Below are 21,203 nucleotides of genomic sequence, written 5' to 3'. Positions count from 1 at the left end.
AGTTCTTTTTTTTTTTTTTTCTTGGATTTGGAGATCCTCTTCTATCATGAGTCCCCTGGAACTCTTCTGTACCATTGCATTGGTGAGAAGAACATAGTCCATCACAGTAGATCAACTCTCAATGTTGATGATACTGTGTACAATGTTCTTCTGGTTCTGTTCATCTCACTCATCATCAGCCCACGCAAGACCCCCCAGGTTGCTCTGAACTCCTCCTGCTCATCGTTTCTTACAGCACAATAGTATTCCATTGTATTCATATACCACAATTTGTCCAGCCATTCCCCAATGGATGGGCATCCCTTCAACTTCCAATTCCTTGCCACCATGTAAAGAGCAGCTATAAATATTTTTGTACATGTGGATCCCTTTCCCCTTTCCATGATTTCTTTGGGAAAAAGACCCAAAAGTGGTATTGCTGGGTCAAAGGGTATGGACAAGGGAGCTTAAGTTCTATCTTCAAGGAGATACATATTCATGGAGAAGTAATAATAATTAGCATTTATATAATGCTTTAAGTTTTGCAAAGAACTTTACAAATCTTATCTCCCTTTGAGCCTCACCACAACCCTGGGAGCCTAGGAGAGGTACAGTGACTTGCCCAGGGTCACACAGTCAGTAAATATCTGAAGTCATATTTGAATTTGGGACTTTGATATTTTAACCACTCTGCCCCCTAGCTGCTTAAGTAAATGCAGGCTACATACAGATAATTATATAGTGATGGGGAAGGGGATATGCACTGAGGACTCTGGGATTGAGGAAAGTCGTCGTGAGGGATGGGGCAAAGATGGGGTCTTGGAGTTGAGCCTTGAAGGGAACCAAGTATTCCAAGAGTCGGAGGAGGAAGAGCACTTCAGAAAAGAGACAACCTGTGTTTGTTAAAGAACAAGAAATGTTCTAGACTTGTAGACTTGGAGATGGATGAGAGATTAAAGGTTATTTAATTTTATTTTTTAGTTGAGTCGATTGATCTTTCCAGTCGTCCAGGCAATCTGTAATACATCAATCATTTCTGAAGTAACCACTACATGCCAGGCTTTGAACTAAGTGCTGGGGATACAAAGAAAAGTAAAAGACAGCCTCTGTCCTCAAGAAACTCAGTCTAATGGAGAAGACAAACTAAATACAGGAGGAATCTGAAATAATCAACAGAGGGAAGCCCTAGAATTAAGGGGGTTGGGCAAGGCTTCCTTTAGAAAGGGGGCTAGGATTCGACTCTAGGTCATCTTACTTCAAACCCCGCACCCTCTCCACTGAGCCACCAGACTGTCTGGGAAATGACAAATGGGCCAATATGGTGGAGCAGAGAGTGCACAATCGTCACGGAAGGACAAAGGACAGGCTGGCATCGGATGGTGATAGGTTCTAAATGCCAAAACGGAAGAGTTTGTGTTTTATCCTAAGCAACGGGGAGCCCCTGAAGCTTCTTGGGCAGGGAACAACATGGTCAGACCCCGTGCTTCAGGAATATCCATTTGGCAGCTGTGTGAAAGCACAGGCAGGGGAGAGACTGGATACAGGGAGACCAATTAGGAGGTTATTGCAGAGGTCTGGGTAATGAGGGCTGTGGTCTGAATGGAGATAAGGCATGGGGGTGAGAAATGTTAAGGTGAAAACAAGACTTGGTAACTGATTGGATGGAGGATGTGAGTGTGAGGAATTAAGGATGATTCTGAGGTTGCAAACAGGAGCAGCTGGAGGGAAAGTGGTACCTCTTTCAGAAAGGGCCTAGTTAGGACGAGGGGTGGGTTTAGTGGGAAGGACCATAATGAAGAAATCCTGCATCTATCAAATTGCAGCGCAGTTACTGAGCACCTACTATGCACGTAGACCTGTACTTTACAACAGAAAACAATACTGATGATCAAGATTCACAAGTGAAACATTTGCCAAGTTGGATATATCTTGTGGATATTTATACATTTTTTTTTCATATGCGTCAGGGACAGATTTGTTTTTAAACTGAATGTCTTGTTTCCTGCTTGTTACTACTCAAAGAATTATCTATTTTTTTTCCCTTCTGAAAAACAACAATTTCAGAATGCTGTGCTTGGTGAACATCTCAAGCATAATGTGCACTGTTTTGAGAGGGCTCGTTTGTATTCTTCTGGGGAGGTTGCTGAGAACTGAGATGCAATGCTTAGGGACAGTCCACAGCCATACATCATGTGTCTGAATGCCCAGAATGTTCCTGACTTTAACGCTGAGGCGACTACAGTTTTGCATTTTCTTTCATCTCTTTTGTTTTATGTATTTATTCATGCAGAAGAAAAGACTGATATGGTGGGGAGAAGAATGTATATTACTGAGACTGAAACTGACATTCACCAATGTTTTTCATAAAGTGAACGTGGGCCTCGGTTATGCTCTGGGGGAGGGCAATGTGCTTTGATGGAAAAGGAACTCGGATTAGGAAAGTATTTTAATTTTTGCCAAAGTTGTACTTGTGAAAGGCAGCCTGGTTCTATGGAGATAAAACTCTGGACTTGGAGGCTGGAGAGCCAGGAATCAGAAGACCTAGTTTACTACGTAACCGGGGGCAAAAGAACCCTCTGAGCCTGTTTCCTTCCCTGACAAGGAATGATTTAATACCCTTTTCCTGACTCCTCCATAGAGCTGTTGAAGATCAAATGAAATCATGGAAAGAAAGCACCCTAGAAACATAAGGCATTATGTGTAAAGAGGTCTCCTTGGCTCTGGATGTGCTGGAAGGGGCACATCCCAATGGGTAGCTAATCCAAGGGCCTGATAAGTTGCTACAAAGACTCAAGACTTTAGATAATAATAGTTAGCATTTACATGGGCCTTTAAAGTTTATAAGGCAATTGTCCATTTGATCCTCACCACAACCCAGGGAGGTAGATACTACTATGACCCCCATTTTGTAGGTGAGGACACGGGCAGACAGAGGTTAAGTGACTTGTCTAGGGTCACACAGCTGGTAAGTGTCTGAGGCTGGATTTGAACTTGGTACTTCATGTCTCCAGGTCCAGAGCTCAGCTGTGCCAACCTATTTGCCTTTGATATTTTCAGGTCTTAGATATCTGAGCCTGCCTGATGCTCAGGCCAGAATAAGAGAGTGATCTCTTTGCATCTCTCAGAATACCCTTCCCCTGTATTAACACTGTTTTCACTTGGGCACTTGGCCCACTCCCAACTCAAGTTGTCTCATGAATGCAAGATACTGCCTGACTTTGGATTTTCACTGATGATCCCAAGGCATCAGAATGACTTGTGCTTTTGCTACCAGCATGTGAATACCAGGTAGGTGGTATAGTGGAGAGAATATTGGACCTGGAGTGAGGAAGACACGAGTTCAAATCCTGCCTTAGACACTCAAGAGCTGTGTGACCCTGGGCAAGTCACCTAACCTCCCTCTGCTTCAGTTTCCTGTATTGTAAAATGGAGATCATAATAGTATCTATCTCCCAGAGTTGTGAGGATCAAGTGAGACAGTATTTGTAAAGTGCTTGGCACATAGGTACTTAATGCTTTCTTTCTCTTCCCCTTGGACAGCAAAATCAGTACAGGGAGTGTTGGATTTAGAGTCAAAGGACCTGGGTTCAAATCCCAGATCTCCTATTTTATAGCTATGTGATTTTTTTGCGTAAGTTGCTTTCCCTCTTTGGGACTCAGTTTCCTTATCTGTAAAATGACATGGATTGGCAAGATGGTTTCTGCATTCTTCACCATAGGATCTGTTCCTTAAACAGAAACATGGCAGAGAATATTCCCTTGCCCCACTCCTGCTAATAGCTCTTTCTCATAAACCAGTGTGCAGCTATGGGCTTGGAGAACCTCACACCTTGGAGAGCATCTAGTCCAGCATTTGAGAAGGAACCCCTCTATGGCATCCAAAGCCACCAGTTGGGCAGCTACCCACGAGTAGCCCTCCACAGACAGGAAGCTCACTACCCCTGGAGGCAGCCCCACCCACTTCTGCACAGGTCTAATTGTGAAGAATTCGTTCCTTACCATGAGCCCAACTCCCTGAAACTTTTTCACACTTTTCTAGTCTTGTCTTCTGGGGCCGAGTGGACCAAGGATAAGTCGTTTTCCACGTGACAGGCCTTTGGAGACCTGAAGTGGGCTAGTGTGTTTCCTTGTCAGGTCTTCTCCCCAGTCCTTCATTTGAAGCTGATATAGAATTTCCTTCCATTGGCCTAAGTTCTTTCCACTAACAACAAACAAGTCTAATCCTAGATTTGGAAGGTAAACCAGAGTTGAGAGAGGATTAGGAAATGAATGATCATTATCTACTAGCATATAATTATGGCGAAGGGACTACATATTCTTTCCCCATATTTCTCTGAGTCATCTCAGTTACAAGATTTGAGACTTTAAAAAGTCTTACAATGGATACAGTGCTGGTCCTGGAGTCAGGAAGACTCCTCGAGTTCAAATTCGGCCTTAGACACTTACTAGCTGTGTGACCCTGAGCAATTCACTTAACTCTGCCTCAGTTTCCTCATCTGTTAAATGAACTAGAGAAAGAAATGGCAAACCACTCCAGTATCTCTAAGAAAACCCCCAATAGGGCCACAAAGTGTCAGACAAGATTGAAATGACTCAACGACAAATGTGTTTATGTGTGTCTGTGTATTTGTCCAGATCTGTGATTTAACTGTTTTGGGAAACTTTCCTATACTAAGTTGGACTTAGATGGCCCCTGAGGGTCCTTCTTGCTCTGGATTCTCCAGGCCAATGGTGTCAAACTCGAATAGAAATGGGGGTCTCTAATGCATACATAATGATCCCTGCAGGTGGCCCATAGGCTGTTTTAAAATTATAATGTTATCTATGTTTTATCGTATTTTTATTTATTTTTTTAAGCGTTTTCCAGTTACTTTTTCATCTTGTTATTTATCTGAGTTTATCTGCTCAGCTGAATTTCCCTGTTCATTGCATGGATGAGGCTGACAAGGTCCACTTGTCCCTGAGCAAGAACAAGAGTTGGATCGTGCTGAGGTGCAGGGGTTGATGGGAGCTGAGATCCTTTAGTCAAACAGAACTCATACCTGCAGAATGAATAGAACTTTTGATGTGGTCAGCTAGACCCTGGGCCCAACTCCCTCTTCTCCCCTCAGGCAGCATGGAAAATGAAGGGGGTTGAAGCACTAGCAAGCTCTGAATGCAATGTGGCTCATTCTTTGGAAGAAAACACACACACACACACACACACACACACACACACACACATTTGCTTTAACTATTGGATTCCAGAACCTTATTTTCTACTTTTGCTTAACACCAGGAACCTGAACTTTCACCAGTTTTTTTTTTCTTTGCTAAACTAATGGAATTCTATAATGATCATGGAGAGTAAAGAAAGATTTTTATTTCATTAAATACTCTGTCCTCCCATTACCACCTGGCAAGGGATGGGAAATGGGCTTCTACCTAAATCTCTTTCATCCCTTTAAACTTCATTAGTTTCTAGTTTGCTTTCTCTCTATCTTAATTAAACAATGAACTTCGGCTCATTAATGAAAGTTGAAATGTTGATTAGGAAATTAGCAAACAACTACTGTGACATAATTGTAGGGAAAAGGCTACCTGACTCTCTTCACCTTCTTTCTCTGAGTGTCATCTATGTTCCTTGTGAAAAACAAACTTATAAGGCTCCCATATATTTGGGGAAGAACAGCAGGTACCAGGGTTAACAGGATGTCATCTGTGCAAGGTCCTAAGTACAATACTTACTTCCTTAGCAGAGAAGATAGAGCCACAGGCACCTGAAGAAAAGGGAGGAGGGCAGGAGCAGGCAAACCAATAGCCAGAGACCCTGGAGAATAAGGCTTAGTCCTTAATCCCTGATCAATTCAAAAGCCCTGTATTCAATGCTGTAAGTATGAAATTCATTAGGTCAAATTAAAGTGTTGTAGAAAAAGCATTGGAGACTGGAGTCAGAAGACCTGAGTTTTAAGTCTCTAAATTAGCTGTTTTGACCCTGGGACCTTTCTGGGACTCAGTTTCCTTATCTGTAAAATGTGCATACTTGTACTCCCTACTTCACAGAGTTGTCGTGGGGAAAGGTCTTAAGACACTATATAAATAAGATCAATTATTAGGCTAGCTTTCTTGAACTCTGGACTGTATTCAACTGCCAGTTTTTATAAGATTTCAAGTTCCAAATTTTTTTTTCCCTCCCTCCCTTTCCTCCCCCCTCCACAAGACAGAAAGCAATCTGATATAGGTTATATGTAAAATCACATTAAACATATTTCTGCATTAGTCATGTTGTGAAAGGAGAATCAGAACAAAAGGGGAAAACCTCAAAAAAGAAAACTAAAAAAGTAGAAACAATATCCAGATTCCACACTTCTTTTTTTCTGGATGTGGAGAGCATTTTCCAACATGAGTTCTTTGGAATTATCTTGCTTGGATCATTGCACTGTTGAGAAGTTAAGTCTACCACAGTTGATCATCTCACAGTGCTGTTGATACTGTGTACAATGGTCTCCCGGTTCTGCTCATTTCACTCAGAATCAATTCATGTAAGTCTTTCCAGGTTTTTCTGAAATCTGCCTGCTTAGCATTTCTTTTCTTTCTTTCTTTCTCTCTCTCTTTCTTTTTTTCCTTTCTTTCTTTTTGGTAAGGCAATTGGGGTTAAGTGACTTGCCCAGGGTCACACAGCTAGTAAGTGTCAAGTGTCTGAGGTTGGATTTGAACTCAGGTCCTCCTGACTCCAGGGCTGGTGCTCTATCCATTGCGCCACCTAGCTGCCCCTGCTTATCATTTCTTACAGCACAATAGTATACCATTACATTCATATACCACAATTTGTTTAGCCATTCCCCAATTGATGGGCAACCCCTCAATTTCTGATTCTTTGCCACCACAAAAAGAGCAGCTCTACATATTTTTGTACATGTGGGTCCTTTTTTATGATCTCTTTGGGATATGGAACTAATAGTGGTATTGCTGGGTCAGAGGGTATGTAGTTTTATAGTCCTTTGGGTATAGTTCTAAATTGCTTTCCAGAATGGTTGGATCAATTTATAACTCCACTAACAATGCGTTAGTGTTCCATTTTTTTCCCCCACAGCTTCTCCAACATTTATTATTTTCCCTTTTTGTCATATTAGCCAATCTGAATGAGGTGGTACCTCAGAGTTGTTTTAATTTGCATTTCTCTAATCAATAGTGATTTAGAGGGGCAGCTAGGTGGCACAGTGGATAGAGTACTGGTCCTGGATTCCGGAGGACCTGAGTTCAAATCCTGCCTCAGACACTTAACACTTACTAGCTGTGTGACTCTGGGCAAGTCACTTAACCCCAATTGCCTGACCAAAAAAACCAAACCAAAACAAAACTTAAAAAAAAAATAGTGATTTAGAGCATTTTTTTCAAATGCCAATAGATAGCTTTGATTTCTTTTAAAAATTGCCTGTTCATATCCTTTGACCATTTCTCAATTGGGGAATGACTTTCATTATTATACATTTGATTTAGTTCCATATATATTTTAGAAATGAGACCTTTAACAGAAACACTGGCTGTAAAAATTTTCCCAGTTTTCTGCTTCCCTTCTAATTTTGGCTGCATTGCTTCTGTTTGTTAAGAAACAACAACAAAAACTTTTTAATGTAATCAAAATCATCCACTTTGCATTTCATAATATTCTCTATCTCTTGTTTGGTCATAAATTCTTCTCCTCTCCACAGATTTGAGAGGTAAACTATTCCTTCCTCTCCTAATTTACCTATAGTATTACCTACCCTTTATGTCTAAATCATGTACCCATTTTGACCTTATTTTGGTGTACAATTTAAGATGTTGGCCTATGGCTAGTTTCTGCCATACTATCTTCTAGTTTTCCCAGCAGTTTTTGTCAAATATTGAGTTCCTAATCCAGAAGCTGGAGTCTTTGGGGTTTATCAAACAGTAGATTACTAGTCATTTACTACTGTGTCTCCTGTGCCTAACCTATTCCACTGATTCACCACTCTATTTATTAGCCAGCACCAAATAGTTTTGATGACTTCTGCTTTATGGTATAATGCTGGGGTTTCTTAATCTTTTATTCTTCTTTTTCTAGTCATGAATTCTCCTGGCAATATGAAGACTATAGAACCCTTCTAGAAATAAGGTTTTAGTATGCACAAAATAAAATACCTACATGCTTATAAATGTGATTACCAAGCAAACCAGTCACACTGAAATAATTATTAAAATGTGTTGTAAGGCTCTCCCAAATCTATCTGCAGACCCCAGGTTAACATGTGTCAGCAGACTGCAAGAACTATCAAACACTGTGCCATGTTTGTATAGTTATGACATAATAGCTCTATTTATGCTTCATTAGGGAAAGAACTCCTTGGAACATCAGTCCAGCCCCCTATCTCTCCCTTCTCAGTCACTTTCCGTATAGTTTTAAATCGAACATGAGCTTGTAGCAATAGGAAGGCAAAGTGCCAATGTGCACACCCTTCTTTTCGGTCATTAGAGAGAAAAGGCATGGAAAGAACAGATGGTCCCTGGATAAAGCTCCTGGTTAAGGGAACATTGATACAATGGGCACAGTCCTTGTAGAAGTATTGACAAGCCAGGTCAAAGAATAACTTGATTCATTTCTGCAATCTTCCTGTGACTACACTAGCTGAAATGAAGAAATTGGTTCCTTGGATTTGTATAATTGGGACGTGGAATCTACTTTTCTACTGAGCTTGCTCATTTTCAAGGCAGTGGTTGCAAGGCAGAAAGGGCACTTGCTGTTCCGGGAGTCTATTTAATTTCATTATAAAATTGTCTTGAGCCTGTTCTCCTGAACATTCTTATCAAAGAACTGGATGAAGGCATGCCTGTGAGGGTTATCAGATTTACAGACAAGTTTACAGAGGTGGAAAGGACAGTGAAAACACTGGAGAGAGTCTGGAGTTAAAAAAAAATATTTCAGTGGGCTAAAATGTTGGGTGAAATGTAATCTGGATAAATGCAAAGTCCTACACCTGGGATAGAAATAGAAAATTGTACACGTTTAGGACGGGGGAGACACTGGCTAAATGGTTGATTTGGGGGGGAAAGATCTGAAAGGTTTTAGTGGATTGTAGACTCCTGAGGAAGCTAAAGCGTGACAAAGCAGTTGAGAAAGTTAACTTGATGTTACTCTTCGTTAAAGAAGATATAATGTGGGGCAGCTAGGTGGCACAGTGGATAAAGCACTGGCCCTGGATTCAGGAGTACCTGAGTTCAAATCCAGCCTCAGACACTTGACACTAGCTGTGTGACCCTGGGCAAGTCACTTAACCCCAATTGCCTCACTAAAAAAAAAAAAAAGATATAATGTCTAGAACACAAAGGATGGTATCCTTGATACCCTTTGTCCTACTCAGACAACACACAGAATATTGTGTTTGGTTTGGAATACATTTTACCAAGATAGACAGGAGTGTGTTCTAGTGTTGCTTAGCTGAACTTTCTCTGGCTTCCCACCCCCTGTGGAGTCTCAATGCCCGTAAGGCAGATGTCATCCACAGGCCTGTCCTTGGACCTTTTCTTAGCAAGAAGTGTGATGTACAGTTATCCCTTCCCCACTGCAACTTTCCCCATCGAGGTTTTGATATCTCAGTTCAGCATATGAAATGAAATGGGAATTTTTTGGGGGATTTTGTGGAAGCCACAGATAACATATTAAGGCAGGCAGAAAACACAGAAAAAAGTTTAGAAATTCAGAAATGCATAAAATGTATGTATAGGATTGCATAGCCTCAACATATTTTCTCTTTTAATACCATAATACTTCAGACTTCTCTAGTATGAAGGGAGGGCCAAAACATTTTATGCAGATTTTCCAGATTGCAGGGGATGTCACACCTCTAACTCTTTCCATGTGGTAAGTGTAGTTGTAATCAGAAGACCTGAACCTGAACTCTTGCTGAGCCAGGTAAGCAGTGGTGTGTGACCCCAGTCATTTCCTTAGCCATCAAATGAGAAAAACAGAATCATTTCTAAGTCCCTTTACAGCCGCAAATTCTGTGGTTCCTCGGCTCCAATCAGCACCTTTTCTTCTGTTATCATAGATTAGATCCTACTTAGACTGAAGGTTGGCCTAGATCACCTCAGAGGGTCCCTTCCAGATATGGGATCCTATAATTCAAGCATGTGGTAGAGAAGATTGATGTGTTAGCCCTCCTAGACACCTGATTCAACTAAAATAGAGTGAATTGAGCATCTTTATAACTTGATCTCAAAGGTCAAGTTGAGAATGTAATAAAACAAAAGCAGTTCATAATTGATACTGATCATGTAGATTATGTGGATAAAATTCTCTCAGGAGTGCAAAGTTCCATTATTTGGACTTCCTTCATCCACAAGTTTTATGATACTACTTTTTGGGCTGGGGCCATCTGTATTCATGACCTGTCCCAAAGTTACTGGAATTTGGATCTATATGTTACTCAAAACAATGGGCAGGCAGGCAGGTCTGGGGTCTCAAGCCTTTTCATAACTCTTGAGATTTAGAAACGTCTTCACCTCCTTTTAACTTGAAACACAAAGTCTGTGTGCAGTCAGAGAATGACTTCCATGGTATTCTCTGAAAATCCTAGTGGACCAGACCTCTCTTGACTAGGATGTTTTAAATTTGCCCTTTTCCCATGCAGAAAAAATATATTCTTGCTATGCTGGTCCCATAAATTATTTATGGCAGCAATGAAGAAAAGAGAAACAGAAGTCACAGGCAGTTTCTGTTGAAAATATTGTAGTTATTTTGTAGAACAAACTGCAGGTTTCTGTTTCTGATCTCGACTAAGAGATGCTCTCATGGTCTAGTAATGTCAAGAGGCAACATGGTAGACTGGCATGAGCTCTGCCTTTGGAGTCAGAAGGAAGCTGGGTTTGAAGCCAGCCTCTGACACTTGCTACCTGGGTCCATCAATTAAAGGCTTGAACTGTGCTATGTGCTGAGGATGCAAAAGCCAGTCTCGGGGAAAGTGAGGTGGCGCAGTGGATAGAGCACTGGCCCTGGAGTCAGGAGTACCTGAGTTCAAATCCGGCCTCAGACACTTAACACTTACTAGCTGTGTGACCCTGGGCAAGTCACTTAACCCCAATTACCTCACTTAAAAACCACAAAAACAAAAGCAAAAGCCAGTCTCTGCCCCCAAGGAGCTTACTATCTAATGGAGGATCGTGAACAAGTTCCTAGTTTCCTCATCTGTAAAATGTAACTGTAGTAACTGTTGTGCTTGAAAAGGTTCTTGGGAGGCTCAAATGAGGTCAGGTATGTAAAGAGCTTTTTAAACCTTAAAGCAACATAATTCATGTTTTACTTGCCCCCTGCATCGATCCCTAGCTGCTACCATTCTTTTATTTTTATTATTCCATGGCTTACCAAGCCCCACTTAAAAGGTCTATTGGATTGTGAGTGCCCATGAAAGCAAGGATCTTGCTACTGAAACATCGTTATTTCCCCCAGCTCCTAGCACAGAGTTCTGCATACAGCCGGTGCTCAATGTCTGTGTGTCTCTGTGTGTGTAATTTACCACCTTAAATACAACAAATTGAGTCAATGGACAAAGTCTTCTTTTTCCCCTACACACGTTCTGTAAAGAGCATAAGATGACAGGAGCGGGGCTAAAGAACCAGATGGTGACAGGTTGACAGAGAAAGACAAAGCCACTCATGTATTTGGTATCTTTTAGTTTAATTTGTTACAGTGATAAAGTAGATCACAGTGGTGAAGGCTGCACATGATAGTTTCTTTTTTTAAAAAAAGGCTGGTTTCATATTTATGAATAATCAGATCATTTAAATACTTCAGTAACTTTCAGTTTTTTCTAATGATTTCTTTATATAAAATTTCTAGTAATGAGTTATTAATAGACTTGTGGATGGATGCAAACTGATCTCTAGTTGACTTTTTCTGTATGTGTGATGTGAAAACTTTTTTATAGGGAAAAAAAAATAGGACATCAATATGTGCTTGAGGGAAAACAGCATCTATGTCAATCCAAGCCCCAGATGGTGAGTACAGAATCGAGATGACTAACTAATTGTTCAAGTGCCTGGCCCACCTTAACATTTACACCTTTCAGCTGGACGGTTAGATAAATGCAACTGCAAATGACTCCCTTAGTGAGGACCCTTTGACCCGGCTGCAAAGGTACCTCTATGTTTTCTATATTAAAAAGCACAGCATTTTAACAAAGGATGAAAATCTATGGGAATAATTGTACTGATGCTCAATGCAGACAAAGTGAATGCTATGCTGAGGGCCTCCAGGGTACCTCTAGAGTTCATTGTGCTGAAGACCTCTGGAGATTCTGGTAGACAAGTCTTGTAAGTGCTTCTTTACCTAAAGAAGTAAAATATATTTTTTAACCATTTGGGCAGGTAGTTATAAAGTCAATGAAGTAAGATCAGTCCTAAGTACCCTTATAGAAACCAAAATGAAAACATGAACTCTAGCATCGATCTTGATTTCCAATCACCCATTCGTCCTGAATTTGCTCTCAATATTACAAAAGCAACTCAATAGGAACTAGAAAACATTTACTGAATAATAAAAAGCAAACAAAAAACCCATCAGGAAGCAAAAAAACCTGAAAAGGTAAAAAGCAGAGACTCTGGTGGTGGGGAATTATGGAAACGTGAGCTATTTGTATTGGGCTGTTGATCACTTAGATTAGTGTTCTCAATGTGTGGTCCAGGGACCCCTGAGACCCTTTCAGGGGATCTAGAAGGACAATATTACTTTCATAATATTGGAATGTTACAATTTCTAATACAGAAGATACTGATACAGCCCACATAAATAAAATATCTTTGGGGGGGTCCTCAATAATTTTTTTTTCCCTTCTGGGCAATGGGAGTTAAGTGACTTGCCCAGGGTCACACAGCTAGTAAGTGTCAAGTGTCTGAGGACATATTTGAACTCAGGTCCTCCTGAATCCAGGGCCAGTGTTTTATCCACTGCGCCACCTAGCTGCCCCCTTCTCAATAATTTCTAAGCATGTAAAGGGCTCCTGAGACCAGAAAGTTTGAGAATTTGTGACTTAGATCATTTCAATACCAAAAATAATAGCAGTTCACATTTACATGGTGCTTTCCTCTCAAAAGCTCTGTGAAGGAGGTAGTTCAAGCACAATTATTCCCAATTTACAGCTGAGTAGACAGGCTCCAACAGGTTAAGATGCCCATGTCTGGGTCCCCTTTTTGCTCTAGCATGACTTCTTGTCCTGTACCTCTGGGCACAGTGGGGCAGAGAGACCTGTACTTCACTCCCAGCACTGATATCTCTGTGCTGGTGGTTAGGTGATCAAGGGAAATTCCTTTAACAACCCTGCTTTTCAGGTAGGAAGGCCTATGAGAACTAACTCATCTCATCTATTATGGTCTAATATTAGATGCGATCCTTCTCACTAGGCTGTCAGGTGCTAGAGGGCAGGGACTGGACATTTCAGTGTTTGCTGAGTGAAATAAGAAAGCGATGCCCTTTGGATTCATGGCTTCAGGGATCTTTCGTTCTTCAGCTGTCTTAGCATAGAACACTTCCCATCAGAGGCTGCCCAGGGGTGTGTGAAGGAGCAGAGAACAATCGAAAGGGCCCTGGACTTAGAGCTGGACAGGCAGGGTTTGAATTTCAGATGTTACCCAAAGGCTTGAGGGTGATTTAGTGAAAAGAAACTATTTTTGGAGTTGGAAAACATGAGTTTGGGTTTTGGCTTTGAATGTACTTGTGTGTTTGCATATGTCCCTTATTCCCAAGTTTCCTAGTTTATAGATGATCCTAATAAGATTTACTCTCCACTTTGCCAGGTTTCAAGAAAAACATTCTGTAAACCTTAAAGAGCTGCTGAAATGTGATATATTAGTATTTGTTTAGGGTTATGCTATATATCAAGTTTAATTTTTGAGCAAAACAAAAAATTCCCCAACATCTTATCCTAAAGAAATTCCAATACCACCAGGTTTCCTAGATCAGGATTTCTAGGTTCTGCTTTCCCAGATGGTCCAAAGTACCTTGGGAAGTGCTGGACTGGATTATCTCTAAGGTTTCTCTGGGCTCTAAAGTGATTCTGGTTCTGTAATCATCAAATTAATCCACTTTAACCCCAAGTAACCTAAACTACACATTATTGTTCCTACAGGTTGAATTCTGCATGCTGACATTCTCGGGTCCAGATACCCTGTTTTCTGCAGTCAGTGGATCTGGCCACCTCTTGGGTGTAACCCTACTAAAGGGGGTGGCCACACCCACCATCTCATTTCATTCTGTAGTTCTCTACTGACTAACCTAGGATAAGTCTACACACTTGTAGTGACAGCAATAGCTTTCCAACTGGGGCTCCACATGCGACAGCAGCCATCGCCATGAGAGCATCATCCAGTTCTTGAAGGCTCAAGTGCCCGGACACCTAATTCTTCTCTTGCAAATGTGGCCTTGGCTTCGTCTGGGGGGGGGAAGTTTGAGTTTCCAGCACTAGATTTGCTCAGTAAACTCCAATTCTAGAGATAACTGAGGGGTCAGGGAAGCAATTAAAAGGCTAAAGCAGCTCCGAAGTCACAGATGATCAGGCTCTCGTGCACACACAAGCACATCGGATGTTTGTGAAGGCTCAAGTCCAGATCGCCTCATGGCCACCACTAAAACAGAAGTGCTTATCCTGACTCATTCTTCTCATTCAGTGAACATTAAGCACCTTCTAGGTAAAGGCCACTGTACTGGGGGAGATGCTAAGTCTAGCAGAGGGATGAAACAAACACACATAACTGTACCTAGCCTAGCGATTTCCATGTAATCTTCTAATAATAAAATGAAAAAAATCATGAGAAAGTGCCATTGCACCATCCCCTACTATGGTACATTAATAGCCCTGGATGGACAAATGATTGTATTAAGTAAGAATGGGACCGTTGGGTCAGGCACAATCCTAGAATCCAAATAAAGAGAGGGCTTTTAGGCTACATTTACAAGTGACCAAGTGCTGGCCCTGCCTCATCTATCTCTGCTACTTGTGACTCATGCCAAATGCTGATGGGAGGGAGGAGATGTGGACCAGCCACATGGTTATCTGTGGCCCTTGGTCACCTACCCTTTTAAAAACTCCAGTTTCCTCTCCAATAGGAGAAACACAACCAGGGACAGTTCTTGCACAATCTACATCACAGATCTGTTGTGATGAAGGCCCTGTGTAAGTGTATGCAATTACTGTGACCAAGCTCTGGGGGAACTATCAAGCTAAAGGGACAGTGCATCGGCTCAGAGTATGTATGCTGCCTGAGGACTGACCCATTGACAGCCAGGGAGAGCCTGCCACAAGTCCACTGGCTGCAAGGGGCTACATTTCCAGCCACAGAAACTTACCAAGACATGGGCTGTGATCTGCACTGGGGGAGGGTACACCCATAGGGACAGAATGAGGAATCTTTTAGTGCCAAAGAATAAACACCAGATGATCTCCAAGGCTCCTTCCACCTGTAATGCTCTTATTAAGTGATTAATAACTTGTAGCAAGTAGCCACACTAGCAATACAAACCTTGTAGCCTAATTCCTTAGTCTTTTCTTCTAACATGGCGTATTTCTCTTTATTCCTGCTCAGATGCTCTTTATCGCCAGTTCCCTCTACGTGCTTTAGTTTTTGATGAGAAATTTCCAGCTGTTTCTGATAATGATGATGCTTTTCAATTTTGGCTTCAAAGTGTTTAAGCTCCTCCTACAACATACAGTTAATAAGAATAAATAACTTTCTATCATGTTCTTGATGCTAACTTAAGTCCCTGAAAAATAAAATTTCAGAAATTTTCACAACTACATGCAATGGCTTTGGAAATAAAGCTTCAGGATAAAATTAAACTATTGTTTGTGCCTGTTGTAGCAGGGGAAGGTCTTACATTTTGAATACTAAAACAGCATATCCCATAAAACAGCTATTCTTTATAGAAAAGACAACAGCGGCAGCTTCCCAAATAGCCCACGCATCTCTGCCACTACTATTTGTGTGACCTGAGCAAGTCATTAATCTCTCTGGGCCTCAGTGTCCTCATCTATAAAATGAGAGAATTAGACTAGATGACCTTTCAGCTCTAAATTATTAAAAAAAAAAACCAGTGACTAACATTAACCAATGGCTGTTTTAGATTGAAATTCTCACTTGACTTTCCCTGGAGTCCAGGAGCACCAATTCCTAAGCACAAGGTAGGTGCTTGCTTAAACACATCCATATGTTCAATACCTGTGACTGCATTAGTGTGGGAATTCCGTCTACTAAGAGAGTACAAGCCTAACCTTTTTCTGACAAGGTAAAATAAAACATCGTTTAACCGGCACCAGGCAAACACAGTAACCTCGAGGAACCCCAACTACAAAGTTGTAAGAGGTGCCCTGACCACAAGTCTTAAGAGACTTGGAGAATACTTGAATGAAAAGGGGAATAACCAGGGACCAGAAGGGTGGAAGAGAGAAAATTTCACTCTGACTACGTTGCTCAACTAAAGTATTATGGTCAGGGATTTAGGTCTACTGAGTCTTTTATGTTAGTACATTTACTTTCTTCAATCACCAGTGTGCCTAATGTTCTTAGCTGATGTCATTCAATAAGGACTGTATGCTGGCGTGAAAGAATCTATCACGGTAAAGAGCAAAGACCCCTGAGTGGGAGTGGAGAGAGCTCGGCCACTATGACGCTTGTACGACTGAGCAAATCATATTCCCTGTGTGGGCCTGTTTCTTCATTGGTAAAAGAAGAGGGCTGGACTAGACAGTCTCTTAGGCCTTTCCCTAACATTCCCTGAATCTAGGAACAGGAGGAGGGGCCGCCTGACTTTTCCTTTCTGCCATCCGTCACAGAAATGAAGGGAGACAAACGGGTTCTAGTTCATTCTTGCTCATGTCTTCCTACAGCGCAGAATGAAATCAGAAGGGAAAGAGCAGGGGGCAAGGAGAAGAATCTGGGACTGAGTATCTGTCTGCTGTGGTACTCTGGAAGAAAGCAGGTACCGTCTCATTTTGGAAAGATACAAGATATTTGATGTGGTCAGACCACATCTAGAGTTGTGTCCAGTTGCTGGAGCTTCATTTTAGGTTCAATATGAGGAATTGTCACAGCTGTCCCAGGATGGAATGGGTGGTCTAAGAAGTAGCAAGTTTCCTATGACCGGAGGTATTCAAGGGGAAACTTGGAAGGAATTCTTGCTGAGGTAAGGCTTGGACTGAATGGCTTAACACTGAGAATCTACAATTCTATGGAAGAATTATCTTGATCCTTTCTTACCCGGAAAGAATCCAGTTCCTTCTGAGTAAAGTTTGCTGTTTTAGCCATGTCCCACAAGTCAATTACTCTTGGTTCTTCAAACTCTAAAAGAAAATAAAAAGTGTAAAAACGATGGCAGGTGCTAACATGTAACTAACATTTTCCAATAAAGACATTTCTAAGTCTGATGCAGAATACCTGAATGGACTTGACAACAACCAATATCCCTTTGATGTAAATCAGGGATTCTTCTTCCTCCATCTGAAAAGGTTGTTTTTATAAGGAAGCAAATAGGAATGCATAATTATGTAGTGCTTCCCCACCATAACCCTGTGAAGCCAGGAGTGCAAGGAACATGAGAGGGCTGAACTAGCTGGTCTCAAAGGCCGCCCAGATCATGAAGCTGAATCTCGTGTCCTTTCAATGACTCTCTGCAATATTTATGAAGTGATGATTTCGTGCAATGCACTGTGCTCCGCCCTTAAGAAAGTGACAATCCCAAGTGGGGATAGGATCAGTGAGCAGACCTTGCTCACTAAGGGTAGATGTAAAGTGCGAGAGGCCAGTGGGAAGAGGGAGACGTCGCTTCAGAGGGGAGGCAGCCGTGCTGTTGGATCTTAAAGAACGAGGAGGATTTCACCGGGCAGGACCATGTGGAGGAATGCATCCCAGGGCTGGGAGCATGAGAAGGCCGGGAGCAAGTGCAGTTTGGTCTGAAGGGCAGCAGCGTGAAATACGGCTGGGGAGGGCCTTCAGTGCCGAGCAAAGCAGTCTGTATTTGATCCTGAAGGAGCGTGGGAGTGACACAGTCCCATCTGTGGGTCAGAACCATTGTTTTGGCAGTTCTGCCCTGGAGAATCTGGAAGGAAGGTGGATCACTGAGGCTGCTCTTACTCCAGCAAGATGGGGGCAATATGATGGAGGAAACACTCACAGTTATGAAGCAAGAGGAGAACCTGGAGAGAGCAATATCCTAGAAATGAAGGGAACAGGGAATGTGTGGGAGAAAGGGTGCAGAAAACGATATTAATTGTCAAGGAGGATGAGAATGGCCAGGCTTTGATGCAGGCCAGAAGGTAGTTGCTCAATTTCTTTTCCCTTTCATCCTCCTTCCCATGGATGTTTTTAAGAACTAACTTGTTTGCCCTGCTACCTGTTGCTTCTTCTTCTTTTTTTTTTTTTGGAGGCAATTGGGGTTAAGTGACTTGCCCAGGGTCACACAGCTAGTAAGTGTTAAGTGTCTGAGGCCAGATTTGAACTCAGGTCCTCCTGACTCCAGGGCCAGTGCTCTATCCACTGCGCCATCTAGCTGCCCCCTACCTGTTGCTTCTTGTAGCTTATCGACATCAGTTGAATATCACAACTTAAAGGTGGGACAATGATGTTCAGTAACTGAGGTACCAGAAAATATTTTAGTTGTTCCATCTGAATGATCTTCAGAGAAGACACTCGTATATTCTACCACTATCTGATCAACTTTATGTCACCTCAAACCTTAAAATGGCTCCAACTTAAATATTAGAAAATAACAATTCAGTACAAAGCCAAGATGGTGGAATAGAGGAACCATTCAGCCAACTCTCCCAACATTCCCCTCCAAACAACTTTAATATAATACTACAAATTGAATTCTGGAGTGTCAGACAACAAAGGGTCGGGTAGAAACATTTTTACAGTCCAAGATAAGTTAGGAGGTGTCTATAACACTGGGGGAGGGGCTAGTCTAAAGTGCATATGGCAACAATCACCAACTGTGGGCCTTGAAGAAACAGGTTGTAAAAATGAGCAAACAACAACAAAAAGAACCCGATCATAAAAAGCTATTATAGTGACAGAAAAGATCAAGACACAAATTTGAAGACAGCACTTTGAAAGTAGCTTAAAAGTAAAGTTTCAAAGAAAAATGCAAATTGGACATGAGCCCAATAAGAATGCCTGGAAGGGCTAAAAGAAAATTTTTTAAAAATCAAAAAAGAGCAGTAAAGGAAAAATTGGGAAAAGAGATAAGATGAACACAAGAAAACTATGAAAAGACAAGTAACAACTTGATAAAAGAGGTACAAAAGCCCACTGAAGAAAATAATTCCTTAAAAATTAGAACTGGTCAAGTGGAAGCTAATGAATCCATGAAACAGAAGAAAATGTGAAATATCTCACTGGAAAAACAACTGACCTGGAAAAAAGGTCAAGGAGAGATAATTTAAGAATTATTGGATTACCTGAAAGCCAAGGTCAAAAAAAGGGCCTAGACATTGTATTTCAAGAAATTATCCAGGAAATCTTCCCCTATATCTTAGAAATTGAAAGAATCCCCATATCGTCTCCTGAAAGAGATTCCCAAACAAAATTCCCAGGAATATTACAGTCAATTTCCAGAGCTCCCAGGTCAAGGAGAAAATACTACAGGTAGCCAGAAAGAAAACATTCAAATGCCATGGAGACAGAGTCAGGACTACTCAAGATTTAGCAGCTTACACATTAAAAGAATGATTTTCCAGAAGGCAAAGGAGCTAGGAGTAAAACTAAGAATAACCTTAACCACTAAGTATAATATTTCATGGGAAAATGGATATTTAACGAAATAGAGGACATTCAAACATTCCTGATGAAAAGACCAGAGCTGACTAGAAAATATGACATTAAAACACAAAACTCAAGAAAAGCTTAAAAAGGGAAATGTGAGTGAGAAATCATAAGGGAGTCATTAAAATTAAACTATTTATATTCCTATGTGGAATATACAGGTAAATTCTAAGAGCATTCTCATTATTAGGGCATTTAGAAAAAGTCTACTTAGACAGAGGGAAGGGGTATGAGTTGATTATAATGGGAAAATCTCAAAATGAAAAGAGGAATGAACTAGAAGGAGGGGAACAGAAAGGAAGAAAGGGGAAAATCGTCTCATAAAAGAGGCATGCAAGAAAAATCTTTTACAGTGGAGGGGAAAATGGGGGGTTCAAATGGGCAATACTTGAAACTCACTCATCTGAACTGGTTCAGAGAGAATATATACAGGCTCAGATTGGTATAGAAATCTATCTTACTTAAATGTTCAGTAGGAGGGGAAGGGGATAATGAGGGGGTGTATTAAGGGAGAAAGTGGATTAAGGGAGGGGGGTCACAAGCAAAATAGATTTTTGAGGCAGGATAGGGTAAAAAGAGAGAGAATAAATAGAAGAAAATAATTTGGAGGGAAATATATAGTTAGTAAGCAAGACTGTGAATGTGATGAACTCACCCATAAAACAGAAGTGGAGAGCAGAATGAATTAGAAACCAGAATCCAATGATATGCTGTTTACAAGAAGCACATTCAAACAGAAAGACACAAAGAGTTAAAATAGGTGGAGGAGAATCTATTATGTTTCAGTTGAAGTAAAAAAAGGCAGGAGAAACAATCATGATCTCTGACAAAGCAAAAACAAAAAGACATTTAATTAAAAGAGATAATTGGGGAAACTACATTTAAAAAAGTACCACAGACAATGAAGTAAACATAATACACACCAAATGACATAGCATCCAAGTGCTTGAAGGAAAAGTTAAATGAGTTACAGGAGGAAATAGTAAAAGTAATCATGGGGGACCTCAACTTTCCCCTCTCAAAACTAGATAAATCTAACCATGACATAAATAACAAGTTAAGATGAATAGAATCTTAGAAAAGTTAGATATGACAAACTTCTAGAGAAAACTGAATGTGAACAGGAAGCAGTATATCTTTTTCTCAGCTGTACATGGCACCTTCACAAAAGGTATTAGGACACTAAAACCTCACAATCAAATGCAGAAATACTAAATGCATCCTTTTTGGACTATAATGTAATAAAAATGACATTCAATAAAGTGCCATGGAACTCCAGATTAAAAATTAATTGGAAACAATAATTTAATCCTAAAGAACAAGTGGGTCAAAGGAAAAAAAAATCATAGCAACAATCAATAATTTCATTAAAGAGAATGACAACAATGAGGCAACATACTGAAAGTTGTGGAATCCAGCCA

General features: G+C 40.9%; 1 protein-coding gene across 1 annotated transcript in view; it reads right to left on the bottom strand.

Annotated features, from left to right (window-relative positions):
• Positions 1-11,631: 11,631 nt before the first annotated feature.
• LRPAP1 (LDL receptor related protein associated protein 1) overlaps positions 11,632-21,203 on the bottom strand; it is a 45,526-nt gene continuing 35,954 nt past the window's right edge. Inside the window, 3 exon segments of the mRNA XM_043973316.1 lie at positions 11,632-12,301; positions 15,487-15,663; positions 17,221-17,303. Coding sequence (XP_043829251.1) covers positions 12,236-12,301; positions 15,487-15,663; positions 17,221-17,303 — 326 coding nt within the window. The 3' untranslated portion in view covers positions 11,632-12,235.

The sequence above is a fragment of the Dromiciops gliroides genome, chromosome 6 (assembly GCF_019393635.1).
Source record: "Dromiciops gliroides isolate mDroGli1 chromosome 6, mDroGli1.pri, whole genome shotgun sequence".
In the NCBI taxonomy this organism is placed as follows: Eukaryota; Metazoa; Chordata; class Mammalia; order Microbiotheria; family Microbiotheriidae; genus Dromiciops; species Dromiciops gliroides.
This window is presented reverse-complemented; position numbering and strand designations above follow the sequence as displayed.